The sequence below is a fragment of the Venturia canescens genome, chromosome 6 (genome assembly GCF_019457755.1).
Source record: "Venturia canescens isolate UGA chromosome 6, ASM1945775v1, whole genome shotgun sequence".
NCBI classification, from domain to species: domain Eukaryota; kingdom Metazoa; phylum Arthropoda; class Insecta; order Hymenoptera; family Ichneumonidae; genus Venturia; species Venturia canescens.
Window position 1 is genome coordinate 2,124,067 of NC_057426.1, and position 13,680 is coordinate 2,137,746.

General features: G+C 40.3%; 1 protein-coding gene across 1 annotated transcript; it reads right to left on the reverse strand.

Annotated features, from left to right (window-relative positions):
• Nucleotides 1-1,673: 1,673 nt before the first annotated feature.
• On the reverse strand, nucleotides 1,674-10,156 carry LOC122412410 (UDP-glucose 4-epimerase-like). The gene is made up of 8 exons (XM_043421886.1): nucleotides 10,081-10,156; nucleotides 5,915-6,034; nucleotides 5,251-5,492; nucleotides 4,810-4,928; nucleotides 4,397-4,687; nucleotides 4,096-4,276; nucleotides 2,773-3,057; nucleotides 1,674-2,698 (listed from the first exon to the last, which is right to left on the reverse strand). The coding sequence occupies exons 3-8, from the start codon at nucleotides 5,378-5,380 to the stop codon at nucleotides 2,631-2,633; spliced, it is 1,074 nt and encodes a 357-aa protein (XP_043277821.1). The 5' UTR covers nucleotides 5,381-5,492; nucleotides 5,915-6,034; nucleotides 10,081-10,156; the 3' UTR covers nucleotides 1,674-2,630.
• Between the last annotated feature and the right edge of the window lie 3,524 nt (nucleotides 10,157-13,680).

A 13,680-nucleotide genomic window follows, 5' to 3' on the forward strand; every position in this document is an offset into this window, starting at 1 on the left:
AACTTCGTAACGTACGAGGTGTCTAAGAAATCCTTTGCTCATGTGAACTTTGAACAATTAACCACAATTTTGTTAATCTATAATGAAGCAGGAATGCAGCTCCGAGAATTGCATGGCTTCCCTAGAATTTTTGGAGCAGATAAATGCTCAATTTTTATGAAAAATTTGCGAGAAAATAGTGCCTCGTGAAGCAAAAGGCTTCAACGCGTTGCATTCGCATAAACCGAGGCAACATATTCCGAAAAGTCTCTTACAAATTAGTCTCAGTGAGCTTTTGCGAATTGACGATGCATGCGTGTCGCCGCCGCCGCCATGGGTATTTGACAGGAATAAAATAGAAACGGGCGTCGATGTCACTGTAGTTTTGACTCACGCGACAGGACCCATGCATTCCGAGTGGAAAGATACGAGCAGGACTTTTGTTCTCGAAATTTTGGGATTAATTACATGGCAATAATGAAGCTTGATATTTGGGACACTCTATAAATGTATATGCGGTGATGGACACGAGAGAGAAATTCTAGAATAAAGCAAACGCTTCCTGTGCGGCTATATCCACACCGGCGTCCTTCGCATATGAATATTTCAATTCCACGAGAAATTCAGTCAACCTCGAAACCAGCGCAGTCAACCACCCGGCGGTCGGCTCCATCCCTACGTACACCCAGACCTCTCCTATCCTCCTATCTAAACTCGTACATTTACAAGCCCAACACACATTGATATTTGTGTATGTGTTTGTTCGCATAGATTCTCCGGCGGCTTGTATTCGCCATCGAGTTTCGCGTCCTCCGAGAGAAAGCAGCAAGGTTGGAGGAAGCTTTTCCTAACCCGAAGCCATTCTCCCTCTCGCTCTCTCGCTCTCTATCTCTGGTACGCCATTCCTCTTTATTCTAGTGTCATCGTGATGCTCTCGAGCAGAACCGCGTTCGCTGTGAAATCGATTTTGGCCCCAGGAACTCCTAGAATCACTCTTTTTATTGACTCGCTCACCTTCTTTCAGTGTGCAACGAGGTTTTCCATTCGTGCTTCTTGTCTCATGATTTGTTTGACATGAATTCAAAATTCTCCTCCTCCTACGAGTATGGAATGGTTTTCTACCTTGAAGTGTCATCGGATCGCTTATTATAGTTGTAGCAAAATCGGTGATAATAACTCTGCGAAAGATTCATTCGGCAAAAGACATTTGGGAAGACAATAACTTTGCCATTCGAATTTTTAATCATCCCTGTAATCGACTCGGTTAGGCTCGACGCGCGACGTCGAGCCTTCTTCTCTCGTCAAACTCCATTTCCATCAACGTCAAATTCGTAAAGCCAATTGCCGCCGCGGTGTAGGGAGAAAAAAGAAATATCGAATGATGCACATTTTATTCTCTCCCCCTCTGGCTGTGAGCCTGCTGCTAGGGGCGCAGTAACTAATTTAGGGGGTGTCAAACATCCTGGAAACTCGCCGAGTAAAGAGACTGTGTGTGCGTCTGTTTCGGGACTGAAATAAATTTGGTGTCTGCGAAATTCGTAAATTGAATTTAAAGTACGGCGAGGGAGTGGTTTACTTGCTCACGTTTTCTCCGTCATTCCTTCCGTGATATCTGCTCGAGCAGAGGATGGAGATAAGCTTCAACCTATAGCGCTCTTGGCACAACTTCAACAGTTTAATTGACACGTATATTTTTTCGTTATTTCGTTGTTTTTCCCATGCGTGCGTGAGTACAATACGTCGAGTGAAAGACTTGCAAAAATTTCGTTTCGTTCCAGAGGTACATGTGAATTTTTGGGGAAAAAGATTTGCGGAAGATTGCACAGAAATATTTATAACGGAGCGAAAATTGTTGACTTGTGAAACCGTATTTGAGTTGGTACGTTGTAAAGGGTTGGAAAGAGCAGAAAGTACGAAGAGGATTGAAGGAGCAGAGGCATGGAATCTCAAAAGATGTGTCGTTGGTGGTGAAGCATCGTAAGTACTCGTGGGATACTTTCAACACTCTTTTGAACAGTGGAGCAAAGCCTCGTTTCTCTTTCTCCGAGTCTTATTCGTCGTCGTCGAGGTGACGAACGAAAGCTCACCCGTCAACCCTCGAGCTTTTTCACTCCTTTTGATATGTACCACGACACTGAATACTATACTTATATCCATTAACATTATCAAGAGACGCGGCAGCGTCTCGGCGCCAAGTATATATTAAACGAAAAAAGAAAGAGCCAATGGGCGGCGTGCCGCACTCTGCTATAGGCGAATATGCCGGTTTTCTGACGTCACGACGATTTCAAATCATCTTCACGAAGAAATGGCTCAATTGAAAATCTTAATTTGTTGTTTTGATTTTTTTTCGATTTTCATCTTTCGATTGCTTTTTGTTGCAACTAAATCGGTCAGCCAAAATCGTGATTGCGATGATATTGGTGAAATATTTTTTGCTTTCGATTATCAAAGCGTTAAATTTGTTCTATTGTGACGTCATCGTGCTGCCCCCTCTCTTCATCGGCTTGCGGACTTCTTGGTCGCGAGCAATGGTTATGATTTTGATTATTTTTCAGCAAGTTCGATTCAAAATTTAAAGAGTTAAATTTTCACATTGAAATTTGTTTTTTTTTTAAGATCCTTTAAATGACTATGAGATTAACAATTATTTATGTACACTTCATTGTAGGTTTGAAGCCATTAGGATTTTTCCGTTGCCAATTCCAAGTATCGATGCCTGTGAAAAAAAGTAAAATTATACTTAGCTCCGATGCCTAAGAGTGGGAGGTGAGTCGAAATTTTGATTCTTACACATATCGTCCAGAGTTTTCGTGGCTGTCCAATTGAGTTTTTTTTTCGCTAAACTTGCGTCCGCGTATGTGGCAGTAGCATCGCCTGGACGACGGGCCACTATGCGGTACGGAATCGTTTTGCCTGAGGCTCTTTCAAAAGCGTGTATCATTTCGAAAACCGAGTGTCCTTTTCCTGTTCCCAAATTTATCGCATTGAAGCCATTCGCGCCTTGAGATTTCTGGAAATTCATCGCTTTCACGTGCCCGAGAACGAGATCTTGTATGTGAATGTAATCTCGAACGCCTGTTGGAGGAAATTCCATTTAAACGTTAAGGGTGAATGATACAAAAGTCGAAATAATTAGAAATTGATCAAATTTGGTGATAATGTTCTTCAACATCAAGTGCGAAAACACAAATTTTTTAAAAATTTTCTTCTGTTTAGTTATCAAGTAATTACGCATTAAAGCAGATTTCTTATGCCCGGAATGTATACCTATATATATGGAAACGCTATGCTTATACACGTGAACTTTAGTGATCAATTACTCGATAACTGTACAGAAGAAAAATCTTAAAAAATTTGTATTGCAAATTTGGCACTAAAGAATATGTTCACCAAATTTTATAAAATTCTGATCATTTTGAATTTTTTTATGTTTTTAGCATGGTTTAGCATGGCAACATTGTATCGCCTGTGCAATATATCCTTAAACTCACGTGTGTTTTAAATTGGGTCAATTTCGACCAAGCAAATATTCAATACTGTAGAAATGTTCCGATCATTTCTTTTTTTACTATTTTAAAATTCAGATTTAATTCAAACATAATTATAATGATCAACGAACATTTGTCATTTGGTAAAAAAAAAATTATTTCATTGCGTCTCGAGCAACTTTTTGTTTATCAGAATTCGCTCACAAATATTAACCCTTAGTGTGCATCTGGGGTCGGATTGACCCCAAAATTAAGTGCTTTTTACGCGTACTATCAACTTTGAGCACGTTTTGAACGTTTGAGCACGCAATGAAAAAAGATTGTTTTGGAAATCCGACTTTGCAGCCTTAAAGTTGGATCAATTCACTGCAAAAAGTGATTAAACCTTTTATTCCGAAAAACGCATAGTTACCGAGATGGTTATATTCGAGTTCAAAAATGACCTGGGGTCAAAGTGACCCCATGTGCACGAAATGTCTCGCTTTGAAGGTGTGCACACTAAGGGTGAAACATTTTTGCTATTATAACTGAATTCTCACGAAATTTCAATTTTGACGAGAATCATTTTACATTATCTACATTACGAAGAACATTTACGAAATCTATGTAAACGAAACGGAATTACCAGTTCCATCAGGCGTGTCGTAATCATTGCCGTAGACCTTGAGCAAACTTCTCTTTCCAACAGCAACCTGAGCTATGTAAGGCATCAGATTGTTGGGAATACCATTGGGATCTTCTCCCAATTCTCCTGACGGATGAGCCCCAATTGGATTAAAGTATCTCAGGGAAATCACAGACCACGTCTAAGAAAAAGGAACATATTATTTCGGTAATTCCAAACAGCAATCGTTTTTTCATTAATCCTTCTACAAAATCACCGCATCGTAATTTTTGGAGTACTTGGGAAATTTATCATTTTTTACCTTATCCGAGCTGCAGAGATCCTTGAATATTTCTTCGACCATGTATTTGGTTCTTCCATAGGGATTTGTGCAATTCCCCGTTGGCATGTCTTCAGTGATAGGCAATTTTGCAGGATCACCGTAAACAGTTGCGCTGCTTGAGTATATTAAATTTTTAACATTGTTTTCCCTCATTGCCTCTAATAAATTCAGCGTGCCATCAACATTCGTCTTGTAATATTCGAGAGGTTTCTCCCATGATTCGCCAACGGCCTTGAGTGCAGCAAAGTGTATGACAAATTGGAATACGAACTGCAATAAAATCGTTTTTTTTATGGGGGTTCATTCTTTCCGATGACCTCTGATATCTCTATCAGACAAATATCCAAAGTCATGGTTTTAGTCACTTCAAAAATTGAACAAAAATACTTTACCTTTTGAAATATTTTGGTGATTGCACTTTTGTTCGTTATATCCGCTCTTTCAAAAATTACTTTTTTTTTGGTGATCCTGTTGACTCTGTTCAGAGATTCTGGCATATCGCTTCCAGGCGCTATTGATAAATATTTTGACACACTTGTTGGTTTTAGTTTTTTTTTTTACAATAGAAAGACTTCCGTTTGTTCAATATAAAAATATCTCAAAAAAACACTTTTACAATCAAAATGACAAATTCGCTTCTGATGCCCATCTCAAATGAACATTTAAATGTATTTCTAAGAAATTTTGGAAATTAATTTTTAATGGCTCCGCATGATAAGCATCAAAATATCGAATGGCTTATAACAGTCTTCAAGAATATTATTCTCTTTTACAAAAATGATTGTAGCTTATTAGTTTTTAATTACATTTGATAATCATATAGTTGATCTTACCTATATAAGCATTGCTCAGATTATCAAGGACCACGACCTGGTAGCCTGCTCCAAGAAGTTCCACAACAGTATGTGAGCCGATATAACCAGCACCCCCCGTCACCAGTACAGTCGATGGAATATTTGTCATCTTTTAGCAATAGGTTTGTCCGTATATATTTTTGTGAGTTACTAATTTTTAACACTCTCCTTTTGTTATCTTTTATTATTAAATTTTCAAGATTCACACAAAAAGAAAATTCCTGTGAAAAAGAATGTTAGAGTTTATCAAAGAGGTATTATTTTATCACAATATATATATATATTTTTTTAATTCTTTCACAAAAGTCATCAAACAAGAATCATTTAGCAGTGATGACAATAAATTTTGCTGAAGTGCAATAAATTATGTAACGGTTCTGTACGAAGGAAAATCAAAAATTCTCAAGCTATGCAGAGTGAAAATTCAAAATGAAAATGATAAAAACTCATGCACGAAATTAGGAAGTTTGAAATTTTACAAAAAGTAAAAAAAAAAATCGTTAATTCGAGATGGAAAACTAAAAGTATTAATTTCGAAAGTCAACAAAAATAAAACGAGCGCTCAAGCAAACTCGGTTCGTTTATGAAAGTGTTTTTCGGTATTTGAAAAGAAAAAATGAAAAATTCAAGAAAGCAGTCAAACCTCTCTTGTCGGAGGATGAAGAAACACTGACGGTATTAGGAACCAACGATACGGTCGTCTCTCCCGATCATTTCAGGTCATTGTGTAACATTGACAGCTCGCACGTTCAGAGTGTCCCTCCTCCACGACGATCGAAAAAAAATCAAACGATCTGACTAACTTACCTTAAAAGTATGGATCAGTCGACTAACCTCACTTGGAATTTTTGAAATTGAAATTCTCTGACACGGCTTGACCGATTAAAAAAAGGCTCTGTCAGCCTACGCAGAACGATGGCAAAAATCGACTGACAGAGCCTTTTTTTAATCGGTTAAGCTGTGTCAAAGAATTTTGATTTCGAAATTTGCAGCTATCTCTCTCGCACTCACGGTTGCGATATACCGACTGATCCATCCTCTTAAGTATAAAGTTTGAACTGGCTGAAAATGTCCAAATGCTATGGCGATGGCAAATAAAAAAAACGCTTTGATACTTTGTTCAAAATACCTTCCCGAACCCGAGATTACCCGGCGCGAAGGTATTTTTGAATCACCCTATACACACACACACACACACACACGCGCGCGCGCGCGCGCGCAAACAGGATTTTCACATACATAAAATGTACGTTCGCGTACTCATTTCTTTTGGTCTTTCATGACAATCCAGTTTCCCGACACTTCTCTCCGCAGTCTCGACGTGACTCTGGGGGTATCAATCTCACCCCTAGTTCCACACCAATCCCATACAGCAGCAGACAAGCCGAAGCGCTCACGTTCTCGACCCCTGAAACGCCGTGTTGCCACTTCATTACCTCACGCCCGGTGTTGCCTCCGGAGGGAGGGATGTTCACCGACGAAGAGCGAGCCAGCAGACGAACAAGGAAAACCCGACGGATTGACGCGCGACGAAACTGGGCTGAGAAACACTGAGAAATGGAAGCGAGAAAGTAGAAGAGCAGCAGGGTTCTTATGTAGTACAGATCTGTTGAAAGACAATGGGAAGCTCGGTACAAAATACGTACGAACACTACGAAAAACAAGAATTTCCGAGCATTTCGAGCTCTTTCTCCACGACGCAATGGCGTATACATTCTATTGGGAAATTTCTCGTCCTCCAACTTCATCACAGTCTTATATTCTCTTTGCATGGATCTTATCCTTCTGCTCCTCTTTTTTGTAACGAAATGGCGTTACTCATCGTTGAAGCTCCATGAAAGCTCGATCGCTCCACGCCCTTTTACTACTCCTATTTTCTCCACCAGTATACGTAGCTCACGTTTATTCGAGAGTGGAGTTGTTATCGTCGTGTCTTCGATCGCTCTCGCAGTACTGACGACGAACTTCCGGCGCGTCTCTTGCACGTCGTCTCAATTCAGTTACTATTAATCTCATTAAGTTTGCCCCTCGGAGAAGGATAAGTCTGTGGTGTTACGGCGCTCCATCGAAACGAGGATCTTTAGAGAGGGATGGAGACGGTTAGCGGGAGACAAAGATAACGGGAGTAAATTCACCCAAGAGTGGAGTCAAAGTGCTATATTTTTGACTGAAATTTGCGAATAATCCTTCAGCTGCACGCTAATCACGTACTCTATGAATACTGGCATTTCGAATCTCTCACGATCATGAATTTTCATCATTTTTTCTACAGAAGCTAATCGATTCCAAAGATAACACGAGGAATTTCGCTCTCGGCGTGTGACAGTAGAAATGGCCAGCATGAACGCAATAAAATTGATACCACGAGTTCGAATTCTCGTCGATTTTTTCCATCAGGGAGCACTTGTGACGCAAATCGCCATTGTTTGGCGCTCTTTTCCTTATTTGCACGAAACACTTATTTTTTGACGCCTTCGGCGATCATTCGGTTGGATCAAATTCAAGTATTTCGATGGCTGAATACCAAAAAGTGATGCGTAGAATGAATAATTTGTGAAATAATAGGAAAACGTTTCGTAACTTGATGTTGTTTCATTTTATCGTTATGTATCGAGTGAGACATTTTTTATCTACAGATCACTAGATCTTGTCAATATTTGAACTCTTGACGAGTCTCGATAAATTGACTAATTCGCGGCAGATATTTCCTCAAACATAAGGAAAATTCGGTACTTAATCGTCACTGTAACGAGCGAAACGAAAATCAATATTTCAACGTGCTATTTGAGCAGACCGAGGCTAATAAACTTTTCATAAGAAAATTTTCCAAGGCCTTAAACCTTCTACGCGTATTTCATCCAAATTCTTCGACAAGTCTTTCTTAATTTAATACGAGCCTGATTTCCAAGAGACGAAATCCTCGTTCGATAAGAATCTGTTGAAATTTTATCTTTATGAAAATCCTTCGGACTCGCTAGAATTCATTGCCATTTTATTCGATACTTTTGAACGGTACCAGACGTTTCAAGAAGCGAATTCGAAAATAAAACTCTTTTAACTGTATTCAGCAGGCAAACCTTAGCACGATTGGATATACCGTATGGCGTATTATCGATCCTCGTGAACGGGAGGTTAAAAAAAAACGAGAGGACGAATATGAAAAAGTAAAAAAGGGAAAAGGGGAGGCTGCTTGGAGTCTGACGATCGTTAAATCGTTCGAGACGAGTCCGTAAGCCCCCGAGGCTATCAGCGCGTGTGCGATACACGGAATCGTGTTCCTCTTCACAAGAGTTCTTGCTGCCGCATTTACGCAATCATTCCACGTGTGAACATATGTGTCTTTGTATACAGGGTGTCTCCTTACAGATTTCTATTTATCTCAATTAACGAGAATTAAGGAGGTTGGATCGCGACGATACAATGTTGCCATGCTAAACCATGTTAAAACCATTTAACATTTTTGGAAAATGGATTCTTTGAAAATATATATGACAATATAATTTTTTTTAGATTTTTCTATTACATAGTTCTCGAGTAATTGAACACTATACAGTTCACGTGTATAAGCATAGAGTTTACATATATACAGTTATACATTTCGTGCATAAGAACTTCGATTTAACGCTCAATTGTTCGATAACCATGTGGTAAAAAAGTTTGAAAAAAATGGTATTTGTATACTTGATGCCAAATAATGTTATCACCAAATTTTATCACATTCTGATTATTTTGATTTCGTGATCCAACCTGCTCCTTAAGAGGATGGATCAGTCGGTAAATCGCAACAGTATGAGAGAGATAGCTGCAAATTTCGAAATCGAAATTCTTTGACACAGTTTGATCGAAAAAAGGCTCTGCAGCGCAATTCTGTCATCAGCTTGCGCAGGCTGACAGAGCCTTTTCTTAACCGGTCAAACTGTGTCAAAGAACTTCGATTTCGAAAATTCCAAGTGAGAATGTCCGTGTGAAAACAGCGAAAGTCCGTATGACGAACCAGCGAGATATGCGAAGTACGTTTCAAGCTCATTTTTTCAGCATATTTCAAAACCGTAATGAATTTTCCATTATTTTGGGAAACGATCGCCGCACGAAGGTTCAACCGTCGATTTTTTTTCTCGTCATTGCACCGCTGCGCAATTGTTTTTGTGGACTGCAGTGAGTGAACGAGGTTCAACCGATATTTAAATGTTTAAATGCGTGAGCAAGTGATCAGGATTTTACCTCTTATAATTTTAACATTTTTCAGGTTCCCTCGCACGAAGAACTATACCTGCTCCGCTCTTTGCACCTCCCCCTAGAAACATGGCAATAACGAACGACGTTGAAGGATTTAATGACACGATTTACTGTCCCGGAAAAATTCTTCAGCAACAAGAGTCGATGGTTTCATTCGGAAAGTACGCTTTGATGAGTATTCGATCGATCAAATGATTGGACACGATGTCATTAAAATAAGAGAAGGAAAAAATTCATGGCTCCGATAACAGTGATGGACACCGTTTGATAAAATTAAACGTTCCATAGAACCATTTGCTGACTCGATTATCGACATTTCTAACTAAAAGATAATTCGTTTCATTGAGTTATCACAAATCAACCGCGTCAAGAGGTCTCCGTTATTTGTCGTATTCTCTGATTCGATTGAAAAGATTATTCCAAAGAGGAAATCCTTTCGATAGTTACACCAATGATTCCTACATTAGATTCTTCGCGCTGATAATCGTGTCCCAATTTTTCTTCGACGCGATTGAACTTTCGATTTGAATAATGATGTAGAATTCTAGAGAAAGAATCTCCTCCATTGATTACCATTCGCTTCGGCGAGGAGTCCGAAAATCAGTTAATTTCACAATTCGATTCCTGGCAACCTCCGGATTCCACAAACCCCCAAATGACCTACGAGGCCAAATTTCACTAGGGAAACCGCTGAAAGCAATAAACGAATGTACAAGGGTGGCGGCCTCGTGTATTCGTGCTTTTTTATTTCATTGGGCAAAGGGATCGTTGATGTTTCAACGAGAGAGTCTCGACAAAGCAGGATCCTCGAAAAAGGGCGCTCGACCCGTCGAGCTTATTGTTATCGGCAGTGTAGAAAAAAGAGGGTAAACTCATAGGGGTCGTGGCCATCAACGGCACAGATTTTTCGAGGGTCCCTCTCTCGTTAACATTTGCCTCCTACCTATGTACAAACTTGAATATATACTCATATAAATGTGTATTCGTATGTTTTGCCCTATCGTAAAAATTCAAACGGAGGGTAATTATTATATGAGTTGGGACAAGTTAATGATTTGGAACTTCGGAGGGTTCCCGTTTACATCCAACTCGCCTCACACAAAAACTTTATGGCCTGATGTTAAAATAAGTCGATCTCATGAAACCGGAAATTTGAGCAGTTTATTTAATTCGAACGTTAAATATTATCTGTAACGATGCGACTAGGGTTTTACAGCTGGGCAATGGAAATTGATGTCTCTGTGGCGCAAGCATCCAATTAACACCCGCCTAAGTTTCTTGGGTTCAACGGCATTGAATGAGAAATAAATCCAACCACTATTTTCCGCTCGTGTAACATTTTTTTTCTATTTCCAACGGACATTGAAGCACTCATTGTTTCGTCGATTCTGTCGGTATCAGAAGCTGGGATATTAAAGTCATAATATTATAAATAATCCAGGAAAATATGTACAGTAATATTGTTTATTCATAATTCGATTACATTTCTGGGAATATCGCTTCAGATTTTATAAGCGTACAAGCCAATGAAAGTTCGCCACGTCGTAATGTGATTCGTGGTTAGTTATATTGTATGGAATGTTCTACGCGATATGAATATAATGATCGGACTGTAATGCGGAGAAGGGCGGCAAAAAATGAGGGAAACGTGATGAGAGTTACGGTGCTGGTACATCACGTGGCTAGGAATAATAAATTTATGATGGGAAAAGCCAACAGTGGCGGGGGTTAAGGGGAGGAGGTTTTCGCTTGTGGACTGCGTGAAGTGAGACAGAGCGATTTTCTCGAATGTTGCAAGCGCTGTTTGTAAAGAGTGGGGGGGGGGGGGGGAAAGAAGTATAAAAAAGATGAGATTGAATATGCACCCTGCTTTACTTCTGTTTTCCTTTTTTCCACCCTCAGCCCTTGCTTCATTTCTCATTGTTCATATAAGCTGATTTAACTAGCTGACAGAAATAGACGCACCGAAACGAAACCCTCGTGTCGTATGGTCGTATCCATTACCTCTTCCAATCCCCCCCCCCCCCCTTGCCTCGCGTGTGGCGCGTGACATGCTCGATATTGAGGGTTCGCAAGGGAGGAGGGTGACGACGAGTCATCCACCGCGTGTCGGGCCCCTTCCGCTCTTTCTAGTCGCTGTCTCGTGTGTCCGCAAACACCGATCCACTCGATACATCCTCGAGAGTGTTTGGTGGAACGGGATACTTCTAGGGATACGCTACAAGGGTGCTTTTCAGCCCCTTTATACCGCTCCGTCCGCTCCTAGCAACGTGCTCATCGAGGGTGGACGAGTTACCGTCAATAACGCGCGTTGAAAACTTCAGGGATTTGTGGGCTTCCTTGCTCAATCTTTCCTCGCACTTTAGCTTCGAATACATTGCGAGAACTCGATGCGGGCGTTCGACTAAGAAAAACTCCAAAAAAGGAGGCTGCGAGACGCTTGAAAATGACTCGAAGGACTCGTCAATATCTCAAGACAATGCTTTGTAAAGTGATTTATAAATAGCCATACATTTTCTCAGCAAATTATTGGGATAAGTCGGAGGATTATCAATAACCATTATTCCAGTGTACGGAGAATGAGTGATGATTTTATTTCGGAGCAGAGTGGATTGTAACAAGTCACCTCTGAGACTCGAGCCTTCGGGAGTCTAAAAATACTTGTCGAGTCTGCGAGGGAGACTAAAATGATTGAAATCGTCGAGTGATTAACTACCGTCGTTGATTTGAAATGGATTATACAAAAAATCGATCGGTGGATTGGGTCAAAAGTTTGAAAAAAATCGGTCAGAATGATGAGCCACGTAGTCGACGCGCATTTGACGAATTCGTGAGGATTAAAAGCCAGTCAACGTTCATCGGGACGCGGGGACAGAATGAAAGAAAAATGAGCAGCTCGTTTCGTGCTTCGTAATTTGATGAGCGATGACGAGCGAAGAATTAGAAAAAGTAAATAAAAGTCTCAAGAGATACTTTCGTGGATGGAATGCCTCGGCGACGAATTGTCAGCAAGTCCAATTGATTTCCTCGGGGCGTTTCGGTCTCTTGTCTTTTGTAACGGTTCGGGTATCATAACTTTAGCTCGCATGTACACGAGACATTGAACTCTCGCGTCCCTATTTTCTCCGAGAGACTTCTTCGTAGACAATTAAAATCGTCGCATCTTCTCCTCACCCGCAGTGGTCACAGTTTTTTATTTCCACTCGCAACACCACTGAAACGCTGTGATATACTCGTCACTCGATCTTTCCTTTGCCATTTATCGGAGAACTTTTTCGAGCCATTTCAGTTAGCTCCAAGTGACCATTATCACTCCAAACTACTGAGAAAAATCGTTAAAAAGTTGATTGAGTAAAGTTTTTTTCATTGTCGTTGATGTTAATTGCAATTTGTTATTATTTTAAACATTCGGCCATTTTGTTGAGTGTATTGATATTTGCACGAGCCAAGTTGACATCGATTATTGTGGATCTTTTGCTGTGGACGATTTACTGTTGGTTTCGATTTAGAATCTAACACTTAGGTCTTCCGGTTCGTGTCTTTTCATTCTCTTCTTTACACTCTCTTCATTCGGTAGGTTTGTGGCAAGGCGACTTGGGTAGTTGGTTATTCTCGTGGCGTATTTTGTGCTGTGGCTCGTTATTACTTCTTTTTTATAAAAGTGATTGCTGTTCTTTGAAGATGGAAGCGTCCTCGAGCCCCGCAACTTCGAACGGACCTCGAATTTCGGGCAAAAACAATTGAATCGTCGTACGAATCTTTCTCCCATTTATTTCTAAAGATAATAGAATGGATATGTCGTCAAGCATCAACTCGACTCGCCCACTTCTCGAATAACTCTTGCAGCACATCAAACTTCCTTTTTCTCTCATAAACCATCCCACGTAACCCTGAGTTCCCGTTAAAAAAATCGTTTTCCCGGTCCATGAAAGTTTTTCATCCCCTCAGTGGTTGATTCTCTCTCCAATGATGTGTTGAGATCGTCTGGGAAGCTCGTTGAGATGAAAAAGCAAAAGGGGAAGAAGCCCGAAAGGACGATAACTCATCGACGAAAAGCCCCGCTAGTATAGCCAAGTTTTCCTCGATTTTTCCTCCCTCGAGGAGGCCATTCGAGACTATCGATTAATTAGCCGCTGAACGCCCTCGGGAAAGCTAAGAAAAAAGTCAAGGGCT

Excerpts from the sequence above, each read along its gene's own strand:
- LOC122412410 (XM_043421886.1), bottom strand. The coding sequence starts at position 5,380 with ATGACAAATATTCCATCGACTGTACTGGTGACGGGGGGTGCTGGTTAT. Across the intron at positions 3,058-4,095 it reads CGACACGCCTGATGGAACTG|GCGTTCGAGATTACATTCAC; the intron begins GTAATTCCGTTT and ends TTCCTCCAACAG. Across the intron at positions 2,699-2,772 it reads GAAAACTCTGGACGATATGT|GCATCGATACTTGGAATTGG; the intron begins GTAAGAATCAAA and ends TTTTTTTCACAG.